This window comes from Colletotrichum truncatum (assembly GCF_014235925.2).
Source record: "Colletotrichum truncatum strain CMES1059 chromosome Unknown Contig_0012, whole genome shotgun sequence".
NCBI classification, from domain to species: Eukaryota; Fungi; Ascomycota; class Sordariomycetes; order Glomerellales; family Glomerellaceae; genus Colletotrichum; species Colletotrichum truncatum.
The window spans coordinates 541,471-559,769 of NW_027222409.1; the positions used below are offsets into that span (position 1 = coordinate 541,471).

The following is an 18,299-nucleotide window of genomic DNA, read 5'->3' on the forward strand; positions in this document are numbered from 1 at the left end:
CCGATTGCATGCGCCACATGTCAGCCGGTGACATATATATCTGGACTCTGACTTGAGCGTTAATCTGCATTGGCCAAAGTAGTATAGTTTTTCTTGTCTCTGAAAATGGAACCAACTGAGGACTATCTTGGCTATGCCATCACCCTGGCTCCCATGCGCGAGCGAGACGAGATCCGGGCCCCCGGCGAAGATTGGACTGGCGTGACGAATACACGCTCGAGGAGAAAGCTGCAGAACCGATTAAATCAGAGAGCAACCCGTAAGCACGTCATTCCAAGGGTCCAACGGAAATTAATCAGACCATGTGCAGGAAGAAGGAAGCGACTCCTTGTAAAGTCGGAATCTCCCCTGGTCGATCAAGCCTCGAACGTCATGACCATCGCCAGTCGTGCCGCGTCCGAAAGAAGACCAGACGAGATTGACAGCTTTGTTACCAGTAACATGGTGGATACATTTCGCCAGTTTGCTGACGCGGCATACCTTCGCTTTCTCCGCAGTTCGCCCAGTATTGAGCATTTACCAACCGTGATACACGTTAACGTCCTTAATGCCATGGCTGGGAATTCGCATGCTCTTGGCTTGTCACATCTCTGGCTGTTTTGCGACGCAATGTCTCCCATTTGTCAATATGGACCCTTGCTTGGTCCTGGGTTCGAGGGGATTGCGCAATGTCCCGAAAGCCTACGGCCCACGAAGCTTCAGCTCGAAGTTCCGCACCATCCCTGGATTGATCTGCTCCCCGTTCCACAACTAAGGGACAACATACTACGGGGCTGTGTGTTATCATACCGGTTTGATGAAGACGAGTTGTGGTACGATATGGTTGAAATGAAACCTGCCGAGGAGGATGACGGTGCTGGCGAAAGCCATAGCCCCTCGCTATTAACGTGGGGAAAGAATCCATGGGACGTTGACGGATGGGAGGTGACAGGTGCATTTTTGAAGAAGTGGGGTTTCTTACTAAAAGGGTGTGAGCAGATTCTGAAGTCGACAAATTATTGGAGAGCAAAGAGGGGAGAGAAAAGGATCTGTGTAAACGCTGATGAACTTGGAGTAGAGTGGAAGCAATCATAACATGTTTGGTAACTCATGTCGATTATGTAATGTTTAACAAGGGGGCCTAGGCCATGCCGTCAGGGAGTTTAAAACAGAATTAAGCCTTTGCTATTGCTGCACCAAGTGAAGCACATTGGCACGCGGGCTATGAGCATTGAATTATCCATTGAATTTAATCCCTGCGTTCCCACAACATTCCAGCCAGCGGTGGGCTGTGAATCACTCATACATGAAGGAAATTGTTGGCATGGCTCAGGACATGGCCTTATCACAAGCAGTCGCTAATGCTTGCTTCTTTCTGTCTTAAAAACAAAAAATAAAATGTCTAACTTTTCCTATCTATACATGATGAGCTCCAAAGAGTGCCTTAGGCGGCTGTTCTCGGTCATCTTCCATGTTATCGATTTCGCTCAATTGCTGGGTGATGGTCGCTCTTCTTGGGGTGAAAGGTAAGTCCTTATCACCTGATACCGCAGAATTAAGACGCTTCCGCTTTTCTGTTTTCCGGAGGATGAATGCATTGAAAAATTGGCGTAGATTGGGTATGCACGCCGTAAAAATACCCACGTACAACTCGATGTCTGTCCATACAACACTCGGCATCATGGCAACTGAAAGCAAGAAATTTGGTCAGTTCCTAGATGATTTACGGCTCAACAAGGGCTGCAAAACTTACCAGTGGGGTTCATTGGCGACTTTTTAAACTCGAAAATAGCTGTGATGCGAATGATGCTCACAATGGTGAGACTTGGCATGGCATGTTAGATCTAGGTTCATCTCAAGTAAAGCAAACACGGATGGCGGTACTCACAAAAGGCCGAGGCTGAACATGGCCATGATTGCTAGCTTCTTGCGGAGTGCCAAGTTCATACCCCATACTTGAGTGCCGGCGAGGATGAGCATCCATACATCCAAGCCGATGTTGATGCCTGCGTGTGACAGGCCCAACTTGGTGATATCCATGCACTTTCCCATCGTCTCCCCGGTCCAGAACGTCCAGGCCAGATGTATTGGTTGACATTGAAAGAGACCGATGAAGATGTATATAAGCCCACACAAGAGATTGACAACTTGTGTGGCCCATAGAACGACACGGACCTTTTCATCTGGAAGATGGAAGATACGGAGATACATGAAAAGGATGGAGGCCTTGATCACATCGATGCAAGAGTGATATAAAGTCTGTAGTGCATAGAAGCCCTACGAATTGTCAGCTATGGCTTACACAGAAAAATACGAAACCGAGCCTGGCACTAAAAGATGTGATGCAGCGCTTACCTTGAAGAAATTATTGATTTGGTGATCCGTGAGACTCCAAAGGTCTTGCCCAGCGCCGTTATCCTCTACTGAAAAATAATCTCAGTATATGACAACCTTGAAGCATGAATACCCGAAACTTACGGAAAAAGTGTAGAGAAACGTATGCTGTCAGAAGAAACTAGAGCCTTATTTTAGCTTTCTCCCACAAAACAATTTTCGTTCGTCTACACCTACATATGCTAGGAGAATGGAATAATCGTCGAGTCCCCATGTCGATATCCCTGCGAATTTCGTGATAAACCGAAGTATGATTGACAAAGATGGTAGTATGACAAACAATACGATTCGAGTAACCTTCCTTGTAGGATCATTTTCGGTATAAGGGAAGTCGCATGCTGCCCAGGTGATGTTTTGTGTATCTGAATACTTTACATTAGTCCAGTTCTTCGATCAAAAGGGTGGTTCTAACTTACCCAATGCGTGTTTGAGCGGGCAGCTCATTAGAAGGCACCCCTCAACAAATTTTATGTACCCTTGATTCCCGCACAGACATTTCTGGTCGTTCGCTGCGCAGTCTGTCTGGTTCAGTCCTATCGTGAAGCATGGTAGCTTTATCGTAAGTGGTTAGTACTGATCGTCGAATTTCCAGAGAAAGAGTCCGTCTCACAGAGCAACTAGGGCTACTATCGAGAGAAATGCCCGACACATTGTGGATAGCAGGTTGTTGAGCGACAACGGTAGTTGCAAAAAGTGCGAGGAGAAGAATAATTAGCGGCATTCGTCGCGTATTGGGGGCCATCGAGATATTAATGGGAAGCTCTGATGGTGCGGTGCCCTCCAGGACACGCCTATGACGTGTATTTGCCCGCATATTGCTTTTGAGTCCAATGACTCTGCTACGCCGTCGGTGAATAGACGTGTTAAGCAATCGCGATGCCTATTTTTCGATATGAAGTTTACTTTGGGGGTTGGAACGTTGAAAGATTCGCAAATCTGGGAGTCTTCATGGAGCGACCCTTTTGTTGAAAGATTCCTCGTGGTGGCTTTTGGCTAGGCCTTATGGACATCTGTCTAACTTCCGCCGCCAACCTTTGGTTTCGGAATGCTTTAAAGCAGATCTAAAGTTACTCAGACACTGAGGAATGGGCGGACGACGAGACAAGTCTACGGGTCGGCTGAAGGCCGGATTAAGCTTAGCTTGACCAGGTGAGAGCTCTAAGCCTGGAGTATCTGGCTGCTTTCGTCACAATAAGGAGGCACTGTTTGCCCGGTCTGGACAGCTTTTTGCGATCCCGCTTTTTTCAGGTGGTAAGCTTTTCGTCTACGCCTTAACCGCATAGTATTGGCGGGTGCCATCAGCCACGATGTTGGAAGCAGGTATCGACAGACACAGGCACTCCCAACTCCCATTGGGGGACGGGATTCCGAAAAGTCCTTTGATATTAAACTCAACGCCAATGATCTTAGGTTACTTGTTGATTTAGGAAGTTTTAGGAAAGTGAATGAATGAACCTAGCTCAACGCAAAATACTGGCTTACGCGTATAGGTAATAAATGGGACGTCGGTGTAAGTCTCTTTTCCATCGCCGAACAGGTCCTATTACCATCGGATTCTGCCAGTAGTGCATGGAGCTGCATTTATTACCCGATCTCGAGGAAAGGATGAAATCGAATTACAAATCTTTATTTCATTCCAAATACATGATGATGACTCTTTTGACGGAAATGCTTGGTTTCTCTACCTTAGGTATCTAATGTGCTTTTCCTTGGTGATGTTAATACAGTCTGTTCTTCTCAACGCCGAACCGGCGATTCTTTTCATTTCTCACTCTCATTTCACTTTTGCTTTGCCTTGTTTACATCAGCCCGATCTCTTACCTCTGTTCCCAGGACTGAGTAAATCCACTGGCTCAGAAACAGTTGAACGGTCGCCGCCCTACAATTACCCGGCTACGCAGGATGTAAGACATCAACCAACATTGTGTTCTAAGCCTGTAGGTCTCTAAAAACAGAAAGCAGCCGATTTATCCGACCTCATAGGTACTTGCAGGTAGTTGACGGGGTGGGGTGGCTTCAGCCAGAAAAGAGGCCCGGCGGCAGCTTGCCTACAAGGATTGGTGCGGATAGATTAGCCCTGTCCTTGTCCCGAGGCCTAATATACCTACTAGTCTGGTTAGTGAGCTATTTGCGGTGGGCCGCCATCATCAGGTTGAACCTATCTAAGCGCTGTGTTGTGCGGGGTAAGCCATTTTCTTCTCCCTGCACCACCAAACGACTGACAGTCATATGAAGGGAACAAAGAATCACTTGCCGTCCCATTAAGAGCAGCCCAATATTTTTTCACCAAGTTACAATGAACAACATGGGCAATTCACCTCAGAACGATGCAGCTACAACGGACAGGTCAAGCGACTCGCCCGAGACCGATTCTTCTACGGTTCGTCAGCCAACGGACTCTCAAATCAATGATGCTGATGATGATAACTTGCTTCAGCATCTCCGACCGACTCACCATCTTGAAGACCTAAAGGTTGGAGATCATGGTGTCCAACTCTTGGTGTCAACAAAGGATCACTTGTACAACGCAAAGAATGTCGAGGGCGGAGAGAACTCATTCCAATGTGTCGGAGCTTGGAGCGATGAATCAGTTCGCGAACTCGGACAAATGCTTATTTCACATAGAAACGAGACCCAGAATCCTCGCACTGCAGCACCCGAGTCATCGCCATTCAGCAGGCGAGGCTATACTACAGGGGGCTCTATTAGTACACATGATTCAACGGCGCCCAGGTAACAAGCGAGGGTTTGGCAATTGGGCAGCCTGCGTAATAGATATCTATTTTATCTGAATTGTTCCATCACTTTCGTTGGCTCCTAAAAAACTCATACAATACAGGTTCAGACACCGAACCAACAAACTGGATACCTCTGTCACCAGTGCTAGCGCCTTTGACATCGAAAAGATCCCCCAATGTCGACACAAACACCTGCTGCCCATCATGACCTGTGACCATGTCCTCAAGGACGTGCACTCCTTTGGTAGCGTTCTCAGATGCCTGGCTGCATATCGTCAACCGTTTCTTCGTACTTTCCAGTCCTCCTTGCAGCCTTTCAATCTCAATCTCCAAAGACTCGGGCGTACCTATTGCTCCCGCTCTCAGTCGCTCCTTGTCAGCTTCTTCTTGATGCTTGCGTAGTTGAGTGATGTTGTCAGTAATGAGACTTTTACACTGGCTTAAAGTTGACATAGTCATGACCATCGGCCGTGTTAAACTTTGGCAAGAGGTCTCATTGAGGGCTAGTGTACCCGAGGCAGGCCGGAAGTGCATCTCATCAATACGGGCTTGGACTTGGGCGCAGATCTGTAAGCAAGCCTCCGTGCTGTCTTTTTCTTCTTGGATTCTCTCAATAGTGTTCGAAATAGACTGAGAAGATTCTTTTTGATGCACAATGAGGTGCTCCAGCTTTGAGTTGATATCTTCTAGATGATCCTCGAGCTCCTGAGTTGTGCTAGAAATCGTATCTTTGTACTCATTCAATATTTTAAGACTGACAGTAGCAGAACGCCTGGTTTTTTCCTATTAGCTACTGGTTTCGTTATTCTGTATCAGGTGGGCAACGAACAGGTTTGCATTGCCCAGGGCAATGGAGATTGTTGATTTATACCCGGCTAGCATGCTCGTGAATCCGGTAATATCGCCTTCCATGTATCTTATTTTGACCCAGTCTCTAAAGCTGGTTCTGTCACGTCCCGAATTCTTACTGCATCGGATTATCAACGCGTCAAAATCGGCACAGGCTCGTCGACATTGCAGGAGAGGGACTTTAAGCGATAGCAGCGTTGCATCGTCAGTTCCGTTGCGAACAAGCGTCTCCAGAGATTGCAAGACATTGTTGAGGGCTGTAAGCTCATCAAAAAGCTGTTGAACGACTCTCCGGTGGTTTTGGAAACTTTGAACGGTGTTATACAGAAATTTGCTGGACTGTAACGTGGCTGTAACTATGGCCAGGATACCCGAAGCCACGCTGAGAGGATCAGCCATAGCTGTGAAGACTGTCAGTTACGAGTTCTAGCTCCGCACTAGACGCGGACCTGGGAATCGTTCAAAATAAATACGCTCTTCGTCTTGACCCCGCTGACTGCATGCACCCTAGCCTGGCGGCAACAGAAACCAACACTCGATTTGTCACTGTTCTTAAGATGACCCACAATATATTTATCGGCGCTTAAGTACCTTACCACATGCATGTACCCAAAGACATGGTATGTCGAGCATCGTAGGCGTTTTCAAGCATCCTAAGCTGAAAACGTTATCATGATAATACACGCTGTCGTAACAACATGAATATGTACTATTGCATCTCGTGTTAAAGGTTATATAAACAAGACTTGCTAAAACAGCATTTCCGATTTTGTTTATCACGATGAAGTCTGTTTTTAAGATGCACCGTCGGGCAAGACATTATCTATGATATACTGGATCGCTTCCGATCGATATGTATCCGGCTCAATCCAGGATCCATAACCGTTGAAAACAATGCTATTAGCTTCTTTGCCGTATGGCGGCCAGTTCGGTAGGCCAGTTACTAGAAACCTCGGTTAGGCATTGTTTAATAGATTGGGGAGGTGATTGTCTTACCATTAGTTCCGGTGTTGGGATCCAGTGTTACGACCCGTAAACAAGGATAACAGCTGAACGACCCACTTGGGCGTCGGGCGGCTAGAACAGGACATTTGTACTGCAGGATCACGGGAACAACAGGGACTCACTCGGGAACGGAAGAACTATGGTACAAGTCACGTGATGATAAGATAAGACTGAGCAGGTAGTATGGGTCACTGAGCGCTCAGTCAGAGCTACTGAGCGCTCACCAACGATCACTGATCGCTCACCGGTACCTGATCAGTGATCAGCGACAAGACACAGGGACTGTCCAGGACTTGTATATAGTATGACCTGAGCTCGGCCCATGGTCAGACTTCCATAGCTCTTCAGCAATCAACTTTGTGATTACCCTAACCGGTACTTTCAGCTATACCTAAGTGACGACTACTCTACGACTCTTGTTGAGGCCTTGACTGATCACCAAGACCTTTGAAGATCTACGATCTATTCGACCAGGACCACGGAACGACTGTTACTACTCTCAATCCCTGGCTTACTGTTAACACAAACCCACTGTCAGTTAGCTGGCCGTAACATCCAGGTCGTGTGTAAAGCCGATCCAAGCTGCTGACATCTGGTATGCCATATTCCTATCCCAGGGTTGATCGGCAATGAGGTTTGAAAAAACATATGACTGCTCCACTCCTGTTCCGATGGCCTTGGTGAATGTCGAAGTATTAGAGGACAGGTGATTGAATCTGTACCTGTAGACCGGAACACCGTCTTTGACCAAACCTTGTGCAATCATGCGGGCGGGTCCTATCTGGACAATGTCTCCGAAGATGGAGCAAGCCATTTTATCGAGAGCCCCAGAAGAGAAGCTGGCTCTCCCTGTATTGTAGGGGCATCCAAGGCTTGGGTTAGTGGAATACATCTTAATCAGGGTGGATACTGTATCGTTGGGCAACAGTTGAGGGCGGAAGTACCCTTTTGCTATGCGTTTGCTTGATATAAGTATTATAACTTTAGCCGATTTGATTCAATAACTACTTACCTACTGGGTCAAATAATTGGGCCGTGGTATTAATCCCGGTGGGAGCAGAAGTTGTGCCCTCATCGGTATTTGCTATAGGTTATTAGAACCCGGTAATCGCAGTGCCATTAGGGGTATCTTACGTCCGACAATGGTTGCGACTTTGAGATATCTGCCTTCGGGAATTGCTCGCTGAATGGATGTGCGACTAAAATCACCGTCGATTGACTGCCCCGTCGATGGCCCAACCTCTTCTTTAAAAGTTTCTACAGGAAGCTTCCTGATGCAGTCGAGTTTCTCCACAGATGTCGAGTTGAGTAAGGAAGAGCAATTGGTGTTGATCAATAAAGAGTCAAAAGTACTTTGGAATGCTGGTGTGTTGGGAGGTGTAAGTGGGAAAGCGCCACCGCTTTGAAGAATCGCACCACGAAAGAGACCGTCATCTCTGCCACCATAGGCCATCATATGAGAGTAGATAGACACCGCGCCGGCTCTATTTTACTGTCAGTGGCAACTTGAATCAGGAGAGCATGATTGAACTTACGATTCTCCAGCTAATGTGACTCTCTTGGGGTCGCCTCCAAATGCCCGAATGTTGTCCTGAATCCAGTGAAGTCCAAGCCGTTGGTCCAACATGCCTATGTTGAGGAGACCCTGCTCGGCCATCTCTTTCCCGTTCAAGAATCCGAATGACCCCAAACGATAGTTCTGTTGCGATTGATTAGCTGCAAGCTAGTCACTTGATGCATAGAACTCACGAGAGAAACTAGCACAATGGGCTTCCCTATCTCCTTCGAAATGCGCGTGATAGAGGTGCCTTCAAATCTAGGATCGGCCTATTTCACCATATTCGTTGATCAGTATGAAGACAGTGGCCTTTACCAGAGAGGAGCCCACCGTATAACCATTAGTCAGTCCGCCACCATACAGCCAGACCAGTACAGGTAATGTCTCTGTACCCGAAGTTGTATTGGCTGCTCTCCAAATGTTCAGAGTCAAGCAATCTTCGCTGGCGTTGCCCTGGTCTCTTGCAGAATGGCATGATGGCCCAAAATTCTGTGCTTGAAGAACTCCAAACGAATTTGTCAAGGGCATAGCTTGACGCAACCGTCTGTCGCCGACAGGTGGCTCAGCATATGGAATGCCCAGGAACTTCTCAATTCCATTAGCCACATCGCTAACTCCGATTACACTTCCATTTGTGGTCACCACAGGAGCTAGACTTGAGCAAGTGCAAAGTGAGGCGAGCGAAAAGCTCGCCCAAGCCAGAAGGGAAAGAGAAACCATTATTCCAACCTATTTCGTTGTGGTGAACTCGTCGACGCAATTGGGGCACCATGAATTCGTCGCATTTTTAACTTGCTCTTTTCCAGAGATTAACATGCTACGCATGCTAGGAATTCTTGGCTAAGCAACCATGTACCGGCAGGGATGGTGTTAATTGATTGAACAGGATTCTAATGGGGTGGTGATCGTTCCCCACTACCGATGGGCGAGGTAAATCCCACCTGGTGGGAAAATGCCATTCGATGTGGGGAAACGCTACTATCGAGCTCGGCAGTAACATCGGGAAGAAGACGCGGTAGACACGGATAAGCATTCATACGGCGTGATGCAGTTTTTGAATACTAACGTCGCACACCCACTTCTCGCACACCCCCACATTTCGCACACCCATAAATCGCTCATGTAGAATTTTACCCTCTTCAACATTCTTTAATATCTTCACCACTTTTACAGCGATTATTATAATTCTTTGAATAGTTACTCTTATACGCTTAATGGGCCAGTATACGGAAACAGAAGTCAATCAAGCTCTCAATGCAGTTGCAAGTGGGCAGAGTGTCCGAAAGGCAGCTCATGATGCTGGAATTCCACCATCAACCCTCCAGTCTCGATTAAAGGGTTCACAGGCAAGAAATGTAGCTTTCTCTAGCTTCCAGAAGCTATCTCCAGCACAGGAAAGTCACTTAGCTGAATGGGTGCGTATCCAGGCGGCGTTAGGGCTGCCGCCAACACATCAACAACTCAAGGAATTTGCCCAGGGAATCCTAGACATCAGAGGCACTACCCAGCCACTTGGGAGAAACTGGATTCAGTTCTTTATTAAGAGAAATCCATCAATCAAGGTTCATAGAGCTAGAGCCATCGATTCTAAGCGTGTCAATGGGGCCTCAACTAATGTAATCAGGCAATGGTTTCAACAACTCGCCCTTCCAGAGATCAAGGCGATCAAACCACATCATCGCTATAACATGGATGAAACTGGTATCCTAGAAGGCAGAGGATCAAATGGCTTAGTACTGGGATCATCAGAAAGCTCATCAATGCGAAAAAAACAGCCTGGGTCTCGGGCTTGGACAACTATGCTTGAGTGTGTCTCTGCAACTGGTCAGGCGCTTCCTCCACTTGTTATTTATCGAGGGAAATCGGTTCAACAACAATGGTTTCCTCTTGATATCCATAAACGTGATATTTACAGTGGTTGGAAGTTCACAGCAACTGAGAATGGCTGGACTTCAGACTCTACAGCTGTGGAATGGCTTGAGAACATCTTTATCCCTCTGACTAAGCCTGATCATCCCTCTGAGCAGAGACTATTGATCCTAGACGGTCATGGCAGTCATGAAACAACAGAATTTATGTATCTCTGTTATAAACACAAGATATATCTCCTTTTCCTACCGCCACATACATCCCACGTTCTCCAACCTCTAGACCAAGCAGTCTTTGGGCCTCTCAAGGCGACCTATCGAAAAGAGCTTGGATACCTCATTCAACACAACGATTCTACAGTTGTAGGCAAACGGAACTTTCTTACCTGCTATGGAAAAGCACGCCAGATGGCATTTTCAAGCAAGAATATCAGAAGCGGCTGGAAAGCAACAGGACTATGGCCCATTTCGATAGCTCGACCGCTCATGAGCCCTCTACTGCTTGAGAATGCTTCCAAGCCCTCAAAGCCAGGCTATTCTACGCCTATGAGGGCCTCTGATGGTGGAAAAGACGAAAACTGGGCATCTGCTACATCCATAGTAGCCTGGTCAACGCCCAAGAAGACAGTTGATCTATATGATCAACTTAGCTTATTCAGCAAGTTGGATAAAGATCAGCAAACGCAGCGACTGTTGTTTCGGAAGGTTCAAAAGGGATTTGATGAAAAGGACTATCAATTGGCTACAGCAGAGAAGAAGATTGCAATGTTGGAAGCAGAAGTTGAGGCTGGAATGGTACGGAAGCGGCGTAAGGTCCAAATGAGCCCAAATTCGAAGTTTGCCAACATTGAGGCAATTCACAAAGCCCAAATTGAGGCTGGCGAAATTGAGGATAGCTCAGATGAATCTAGCGAGCCTGAATTACCTATTAAAACTGGCGATAGTATCACAGTTGCAGGAGACGAATCAGACTTATAGTTATGAAGTTGATGAATACCTCATGATGACCCAATTTATGGGTGTGCGAAATGTGGGGGTGTGCGAGAAGTGGGTGTGCGACGTTAGGTCTTTACCCAAACGGTTTAGTAGACCTATGGTAGATAGCGTAGCATAAGACAGAAGGTAAACGATCCCGAAAACAATCTTGAACACACATGGAACATTGAGCAAAACTAGCCAGATGCTGTTCCAATCCGGTTATATGTAAAGTCGTCTTTGAGGTCCTTGGTACAATATGAAGCCAATTTTGGCTTTGCATAGTGAAGAGAGCAATTGTTGTCAAAATCTAACTTCTAGTAGCATTTAGCCTAGGCTTACAACATACCACCTCTCGGCAATGGGGAAGGCAAACCCGTCAACGTTGTAGACTGCCGTATGCATAAGTTTATAATTATGAGCGAATCAAATTGCTATAGACTACCTAGCATAATGCTGCATTAGGCCATAAGCTCACTTCACCTAGACACTGAGTAGCATGAACCAACTGGTTATAATCACCTCACTTTCCTGCTCGATATCATTAGTTAGGAGTAAATGAAGCTGCGCAATGATTTTGTATTAACGCCATGATTGTTCTGGCTTCTCGTAATTATTATTTTACAGACTGATCAAGTCTTTGACCACCTAGAGTGTATTGAACACCGACCTGGTCGTCCCTTACTAAATAGGGGCAACCGTGATGCTATCCAAGTCCTTGTACACCACGTCTTTAATACCGATTGTCTTCGGATTATCGCCTGTAAACCAGTCTTTGGCAGAGGCATCTCCACGAAGCATCCATCGCATAATCTGGGTGCCGACCATAGCTGGTATACCGCCATTGGGAGCATCGAATGCAACGCTATGACCGAGATCATGGTTTGCTTTCCAAGCAGGAGTTCCAGCGGGCAGGGTAGTGTAGTCTCGCTCGCCCTGTAATAGATTAGTATTGAGCATATCTAACGAATAGTTGGGATTGCACGTACGTTTGGAAACGCGATATCAGTAGGGCCGCCTAGCGTATAAAAGACGGGCTTCTTGAGATTACCCGCGATTGCCTTGCTGGAAGTTTCATTCAAAAGGCCGCTGTTGAAGATTCCGATATGGCTCACTCTGGTGTCGTTGATGCCGGCAAGATACGACTCCAGGCCTCCGCAGCTTTGCCCCCAGACACCGATGCGGGATGAATCAATGTGCTTCCAGCCGCCCTTGCCTGCATTCTCATGCACCCAGTCAATGGCGGCAGTGAGGGCTGCGGGGTTCTGTCCCGAGGCCGGGTTTGAAGGATCAGATGGAGGTGGCACGTAATCTTCAGGGTCAACAAATGGCGCCCCTGTGGCAATTGCTAGGGCACCGTGCGAGGTTACTTCATTGAGAAAAGCACGAAATGCTAGTCCAACTAAAATAGATGGTCAACAACGGCTTCTAGATTGACAAAAAGAACGGAAGTTTCGAGTCAACGTACTATGAATATGTTAGCATAGTTTCACTCAACTGAATGCCTCACTCACCATGGTTTGCAGCCGCCGTTACCCCAAACAATTACTGGCAGTTTAAGGTCTGAACCAAGTGCAGATTCAAGTGGCTGATAAAAAGTGTGATTGGCAAGCGATTCTACCTCAAAAGAATACTAGTCGTTTGTTAGCATGAACGGCATGTCCACTCAATAGCTTCGAATCCACATACCGATTTGTGAGGACCAGTCCCACCATACTAGTTAGCCGCAAGTTAGGATGATATTTGAACTACATTTTGGTAGAGTTACGAACCGATGGGCCATGATCAGAGGCAGCCACAGCTGCAGCAAGGGCGAGAGTAGCGAAAATCTTCATCTTTGCTAAGTCAATTGTGGACATGGATTTTCAGTTATGACAGAAAGCGTTTGAGACCCCGTGCGGTTTACACTATATATAATCCAATACAGCTTAACTTTAGGGGTAAACGTTATCTGTTGGTAGGTGAACCGGGCGGTCGCCCGTGACTCGCGTTTCATTTTCGGTAGTATCGATCGCCTTCGCTATCTCCGCAACTAATATGACCCCGTCACAGCAACCAAAGGGCAAGATGCTATGATGTTGCCATTGAGGTGGGGGGTGGGAAAATGGTGTTGTAGCCCCGGAAGTTGCATGTGGGAAACTCCTACTTCCCCACAAGCTGGAGGGGCAGTGCCAAGGCATTCCTTTACATATGGGTCAATCCGGGCAGTATATTCAGCTATTGAACGAACAACAGCGTACTCTGATCGATTACAATAATTGTTTGAGAAACTGTTCAGAGGCATACGCTATAAGTGTGTAGCAGGTCGCAGGTCATATTGCGGAAGGTTCCAAGGTGACTATTCTAATAGTCATGACGACTTCTGAGAGTTCCTTTCTTACTATAACTGTTGCAATTGCGTTGGCTTCGATGATCAAAATGAAGAGTAGGCGTCGTCGAGTTATCCAATATCAATTGGCCATATTTCATTATAACTAATAAGATATGTACATGTGTCTGGTCGGCCGCAAAAAGGTCAACGCCAAGTGCCCACTGGCTCGAATTTCGCCCCAAAATTTGAACGTGGCTAGTTGTCTCTCCGCTTCTGTCACATAATCATCCACACAACTGGCTTTCAAAGACAATGACGCTATTTGGTCTACGAAGATGTTTGAAAACCCATGAACTCCATTACGTTAGTCGGAAGCTCAAGCAACAAAATCGACCAAGCTCGCCATTTCACTAGTAGGATTTAATTTTTAAGAACGTAATCATTTGTAAGACCAACGTTCATGAACCAACTGTTATAAACTTCATTGCCTTGTGGTTTTCTATCCTGTACTGATCATTCACCTACATTCTGAGGTTCTATGATAAGGAGTGCAATTACTCTTCAATGTCGATCTTCTATCGCGGAAGCAAAATTCAATTGCATTTGTGTTCATTTCATGTAACTGCCAACTTTTGGTTCGAGGCCATACACTTGTGAGAAGGAAGCAGAGAAACAGACAAAAAATTAAATTCTTTACTGTCTTTATGTAAAACAATGAAAGATATACTAATTGTCGCAGCAAAACAGTGTCATGTACGACCTCCTTTACAAATTTGGCATTTCAAAAGGAGTAGGCTTGAATTGGACATTTCAAGCACAGAATCCAAATTTCTTTTACTGTTGGAATAGCCGGAACTCCGGGTTGAAGTGGCTCCGTCGCCGGCAGTCCTGCCGGCACCCGGGCTGCCCACGCGACGGGCAGACCGGCTGACGGCTATAAGTTCAACAGCCACTTCCTCCAGCACTTCTGATGGAACTTCTTCCATATACAGACACAGACAGAATACAGACCAGTTCCCCCATCAGTTATCCCACTTCACGGGTATCCTGTGATACCAACATATACAGATTAAGCTTAAGACTGGGCAGCTCCGCCAATAGGGCGAGAAAATGATCATAGATGTGAGTGTCGAGGAGCGTCAGCTGAGTCGGGTGTGTGCGTTCTCTGACATCACAGTCTGCTGTTAAAGCCGATCCTGGACAAAGCGATAGAATAAGCTCTTTATGAATAAACCCGAGTTGGTAATAAAATCAATAGCGGTTTCAAGGTCAGTCTCCCATTCACTCTCGGGCAAACACAACAGTCAAAACCAAGGGAGAAAATAAATTTCATACCCTTTCCAATCTCATGCACATTAACCCAGGTATTCTTGGAAGCGTCGAGACGAGTTTCACATGTAAACAAATTATTAAACAGCAAATTATTTGTTCGGGATTCACATCCCAGGTAATTGGTGGACAGACACAAACCCGTGCCACGGGGTCTTTGAGAAACTTAATCATCTACGGCTACTGAGCTTGCTTACCTCTTGAGACTCAGAACCTGTCGGAAAACCTTACCATATTAGCTCTAGTAGGTAAGACAGGGAAAACAACCAACACGGGAGATCGGCCTGGAAGCCTAGACATTGTTTCAAGGAACGACCAATCATATTGACTCTTTTGGGTACAGGTTTCGTTCAGTATCGGCACTGCCATAGCAACTGTAATTGGCCTGTTGGTTCAGGCTTCGTTTCACGGCTGTTACTCTGAAAGCCTAAAAAAAGGTGCTTTTCAGGCTTGTAGGTTCACTGATTCATCTCGCTAAAGCAAAGATAGCATGAGCCAAGCGACTAAGCCCAGTCGTACGGGCGGTGAACAACTCACATTAGCCATTCGGACCATGGCTTCAGGGATTAGTGAAAGACCTTACGTCAAGCTCAGCACGGTCAGTCGGGATGTGGGAAAATATCATGAAGTATCGTCCCCAGAATACGATTGATCAAAATCCATTTGGTGAGGAAGAATGCACTTCGTTGTTGGTGCCAAGTTTAGACTCATGTTGCCTAGGTATGAGCGCGTCGGTTCGAAAGAAATATCGGAGCTCAACCAAGATTTTCACTTTTACACGCGACTCGTCCGTGAAGGTAGACACACCAAATCGATGTTTACTGTGCCGAGATACACCATAAAGCATGTGCCTCAACATCATCTAAGCCAACAACTCATTTGCTGATGTAATCGAAGGGAGCTTGTGTAACATACTGGAGCATGCTGGAGGTGTTCCGGGTAAATAATTTAGCCTAAATACAAGCACCAACAGAACATCGTACAGGTATATGCCATCCACTGTTGGCAAACCTAACAGACCATCGCAATTGGCCTGCATTCAGAAAACCCGTATGCCCTGTTCCAACAAACCACTGTCCATAGGAAAAAAGCCCCGCAAAGGTATCAGATTAACATCAAGTATTCATAAAAACTACCAGGTAATGTCCATGTACTTTAATAACCAGTCAGGATGTTGTTACCTTGTTAGGTACTTCGGGGCCATCTCAATACGAGAATGTGCTACATTATATGCAGCGGTTAGTTCATGTGGGGCGCAAAACACTGCCTATTGTAGGTCGCAAAAGCGCAGCATGGTGTCTCTCTTCCAGTGCCCACATTGGCCAAGGGGTAGCAGTAAACACCAGCCCCTATTGCAGGCTTCGTGCCTTAATTATGCTGAGGGAACTTCATTCTCCCGTTCAATTTCAACAATGGTTTCCTATCGCAAAAATTAAACAGGCATCATGACGAGTGCTGAAGCAGAGACTCCTCATCCCCTTGAACAGACTGCAGACGTGGTCGACAACCAGCAGAGTGAACAAAAGCAAGCAACTGAGCACATGAAAGGATGGGCTCTCGCTTCTTTGACCCTGGCATTCATGTCTATTTGCTTCGTGCTAGCACTTGATAATACCATTCTAGGTTTGTGGTTTTCCTTGATGAGAGGAACGAGAGTACAAGACTAAAATGTCCATATCTAGCGACCGCGATACCTCAAATCACCAGTGACTTCAAAAGTCTCAACGATATCGGTTGGTATGGCTCTTCCTATTTGATTGCCCAAATGGCACTCCTTCCGACCTGTGGCCGTTTGTATGCCTTCTACAATATCAAATGGGTATACTGCATTTCGCTTGTTGTCTTCGAACTTGGCTCTGTCGTTTCAGCAGTTGCACCAAATTCGATGACGCTCATCATAGGGCGAGCAGTATCTGGCCTGGGCGCTGCTGGTCTAGTGAGTGGAACGACAACTATTCTGTCATACTGCGTCGCTTTAAAGATGCAAGCGAAACTCTCGCCCGCCGTACTGGGCTTGTACAGCATCGGATCTGCCGTGGGACCACTCGTGGGCGGTTCTATAACCGATAGCAAGGTGCTTACCTGGCGATTTGTTTTCTGGATCAATCTCCGTAAGTTTCCGCCAATGATAAAGCACCCTGTCTTGCGACATATCCTAACTGTTTGTTCTCAGCCTTTGGAGCTGTTGGCCTAGCCCTGGTTTGGTTCACATTGAGAAAACCTCCACCGGCCGTAAAAGGTAGCCTTCCTTGGACTCAAAAGCTACGTCAACTCGACATCCCAGGAGCTATTTTAATACTTGGCGCAACTGTGTGTTTGAACCTTGCTTTGCAGTGGGGCGGCATCGTATACCCATGGTCTAACGCAAATGTCTTCGGCTGCCTGATCGGATTTGGCGTACTCTTGCTTACCTTCCTGTTTTTGCAATTCCGAGGTAAAGAAAGGTTGGTTATATGATTCGCCCCTGTATCCGGATCATAAAGTAAGCCTTCTAACAATTCGTTAGCTCTACCGTTCCTCTTCACATCTTCCGGAGCCGTACCGTATGTGCGTCGTGCGGCTTCATGATGCTCGTTCAGGTGGCTATAGTGCTGCACTCGTACTATTGGCCCATATACTTCCAATCGGTCAAAAACACGAGTGCAAGAGACTCGGGCATCAACTTACTCCCAGTCATCGTGTCCAACAGCCTTGGCACAATCTTGGCTGGCTGGGTCGCGTCAAAGTTTGGACACTATGTACCGTTGATGTGGATCGGCGCCCCCACCTTAGCCACCGGAGGGGGTCTGTATCAACTCATTCACGTCAACAGTTTTCGCGGCTATTGGATAGGATTCCAAGTCATATCTGGATTCGGCTACGGCATTTGTAGCCAAATGCCGATACTGGCTGTTCAGGTTGTCCTAAACAAAGCCGACATACCGACGGGCCTTGTAATGATTATGTTTTTCCAGATGCTGGGAGGCGCTTTGGCTCCAAGTGTTGGTCAAAATGTCTTCACGGATAGACTACTGAGAAATCTGAGTGGATTGCAGGGGATAGATGCCGCAGCCGTAGTGGCAGCCGGTGGAACTGAGTTCAGGAAGATAGTTCCTCCGGAGTTGATGGATGCAGTTATTAGGGCATTCAATTCTGCTTTAAAGAGTGTTTTTTGGGTAGCACTTGTCTCTCCAGCCATTGCTTGGATTGTTAGCTGGGCAATGGAGTGGAAGAAGATACCAGACTCTAAGGGTGCGACCATCCAGGCTGCGGCTACGGAGGTCTTGGAGAAATAGTTAGTGCCGGGTTCTTAT

The 18,299-nt window shown here is 46.7% G+C and overlaps 8 protein-coding genes across 8 annotated transcripts; 4 read left to right on the forward strand and 4 right to left on the reverse strand.

The window, feature by feature from the left end:
• Positions 1-105: 105 nt before the first annotated feature.
• Positions 106-1,074, forward strand: CTRU02_214972 (uncharacterized protein; the record flags this gene model as incomplete). Its single annotated transcript, XM_036726517.1, has 2 exons — positions 106-259; positions 311-1,074. The coding sequence occupies 2 exons, from the start codon at positions 106-108 to the stop codon at positions 1,072-1,074; spliced, it is 918 nt and encodes a 305-aa protein (XP_036581704.1).
• A 321-nt stretch (positions 1,075-1,395) lies between these two features.
• Positions 1,396-3,094, reverse strand: CTRU02_214973 (CFEM domain-containing protein; the record flags this gene model as incomplete). Its single annotated transcript, XM_036726516.2, has 8 exons — positions 1,396-1,667; positions 1,733-1,803; positions 1,868-2,256; positions 2,335-2,402; positions 2,458-2,494; positions 2,551-2,735; positions 2,790-2,925; positions 2,984-3,094. 8 exons carry the CDS (start codon positions 3,092-3,094, stop codon positions 1,396-1,398), a joined length of 1,269 nt encoding a protein of 422 aa, XP_036581703.2.
• A 1,584-nt stretch (positions 3,095-4,678) lies between these two features.
• Positions 4,679-5,110, forward strand: CTRU02_214974 (uncharacterized protein; the record flags this gene model as incomplete). The annotated part of the gene is made up of 1 exon (XM_036726515.1): positions 4,679-5,110. One exon carries the CDS (start codon positions 4,679-4,681, stop codon positions 5,108-5,110), a length of 432 nt encoding a protein of 143 aa, XP_036581702.1.
• Positions 5,111-5,174: 64 nt separating this feature from the next.
• Positions 5,175-6,359, reverse strand: CTRU02_214975 (uncharacterized protein; the record flags this gene model as incomplete). The annotated part of the gene is made up of 2 exons (XM_036726514.1): positions 5,175-5,883; positions 5,941-6,359. 2 exons carry the CDS (start codon positions 6,357-6,359, stop codon positions 5,175-5,177), a joined length of 1,128 nt encoding a protein of 375 aa, XP_036581701.1.
• A 1,144-nt stretch (positions 6,360-7,503) lies between these two features.
• Positions 7,504-9,243, reverse strand: CTRU02_214976 (carboxylesterase family protein; the record flags this gene model as incomplete). Its single annotated transcript, XM_036726513.1, has 7 exons — positions 7,504-7,916; positions 7,978-8,049; positions 8,100-8,255; positions 8,319-8,449; positions 8,501-8,664; positions 8,715-8,792; positions 8,854-9,243. 7 exons carry the CDS (start codon positions 9,241-9,243, stop codon positions 7,504-7,506), a joined length of 1,404 nt encoding a protein of 467 aa, XP_036581700.1.
• A 968-nt stretch (positions 9,244-10,211) lies between these two features.
• On the forward strand, positions 10,212-11,369 carry CTRU02_214977 (transposase; the record flags this gene model as incomplete). The annotated part of the gene is made up of 1 exon (XM_036726512.2): positions 10,212-11,369. The coding sequence occupies one exon, from the start codon at positions 10,212-10,214 to the stop codon at positions 11,367-11,369; it is 1,158 nt and encodes a 385-aa protein (XP_036581699.2).
• Positions 11,370-12,050: 681 nt separating this feature from the next.
• CTRU02_214978 (cellulose-binding family II) lies at positions 12,051-13,201 on the reverse strand (the record flags this gene model as incomplete). Its single annotated transcript, XM_036726511.1, has 5 exons — positions 12,051-12,302; positions 12,356-12,768; positions 12,891-12,999; positions 13,056-13,082; positions 13,139-13,201. 5 exons carry the CDS (start codon positions 13,199-13,201, stop codon positions 12,051-12,053), a joined length of 864 nt encoding a protein of 287 aa, XP_036581698.1.
• A 3,250-nt stretch (positions 13,202-16,451) lies between these two features.
• CTRU02_214979 (MFS transporter) lies at positions 16,452-18,281 on the forward strand (the record flags this gene model as incomplete). The annotated part of the gene is made up of 4 exons (XM_036726510.1): positions 16,452-16,629; positions 16,689-17,117; positions 17,180-17,450; positions 17,513-18,281. The coding sequence occupies 4 exons, from the start codon at positions 16,452-16,454 to the stop codon at positions 18,279-18,281; spliced, it is 1,647 nt and encodes a 548-aa protein (XP_036581697.1).
• Positions 18,282-18,299: the final 18 nt, after the last annotated feature.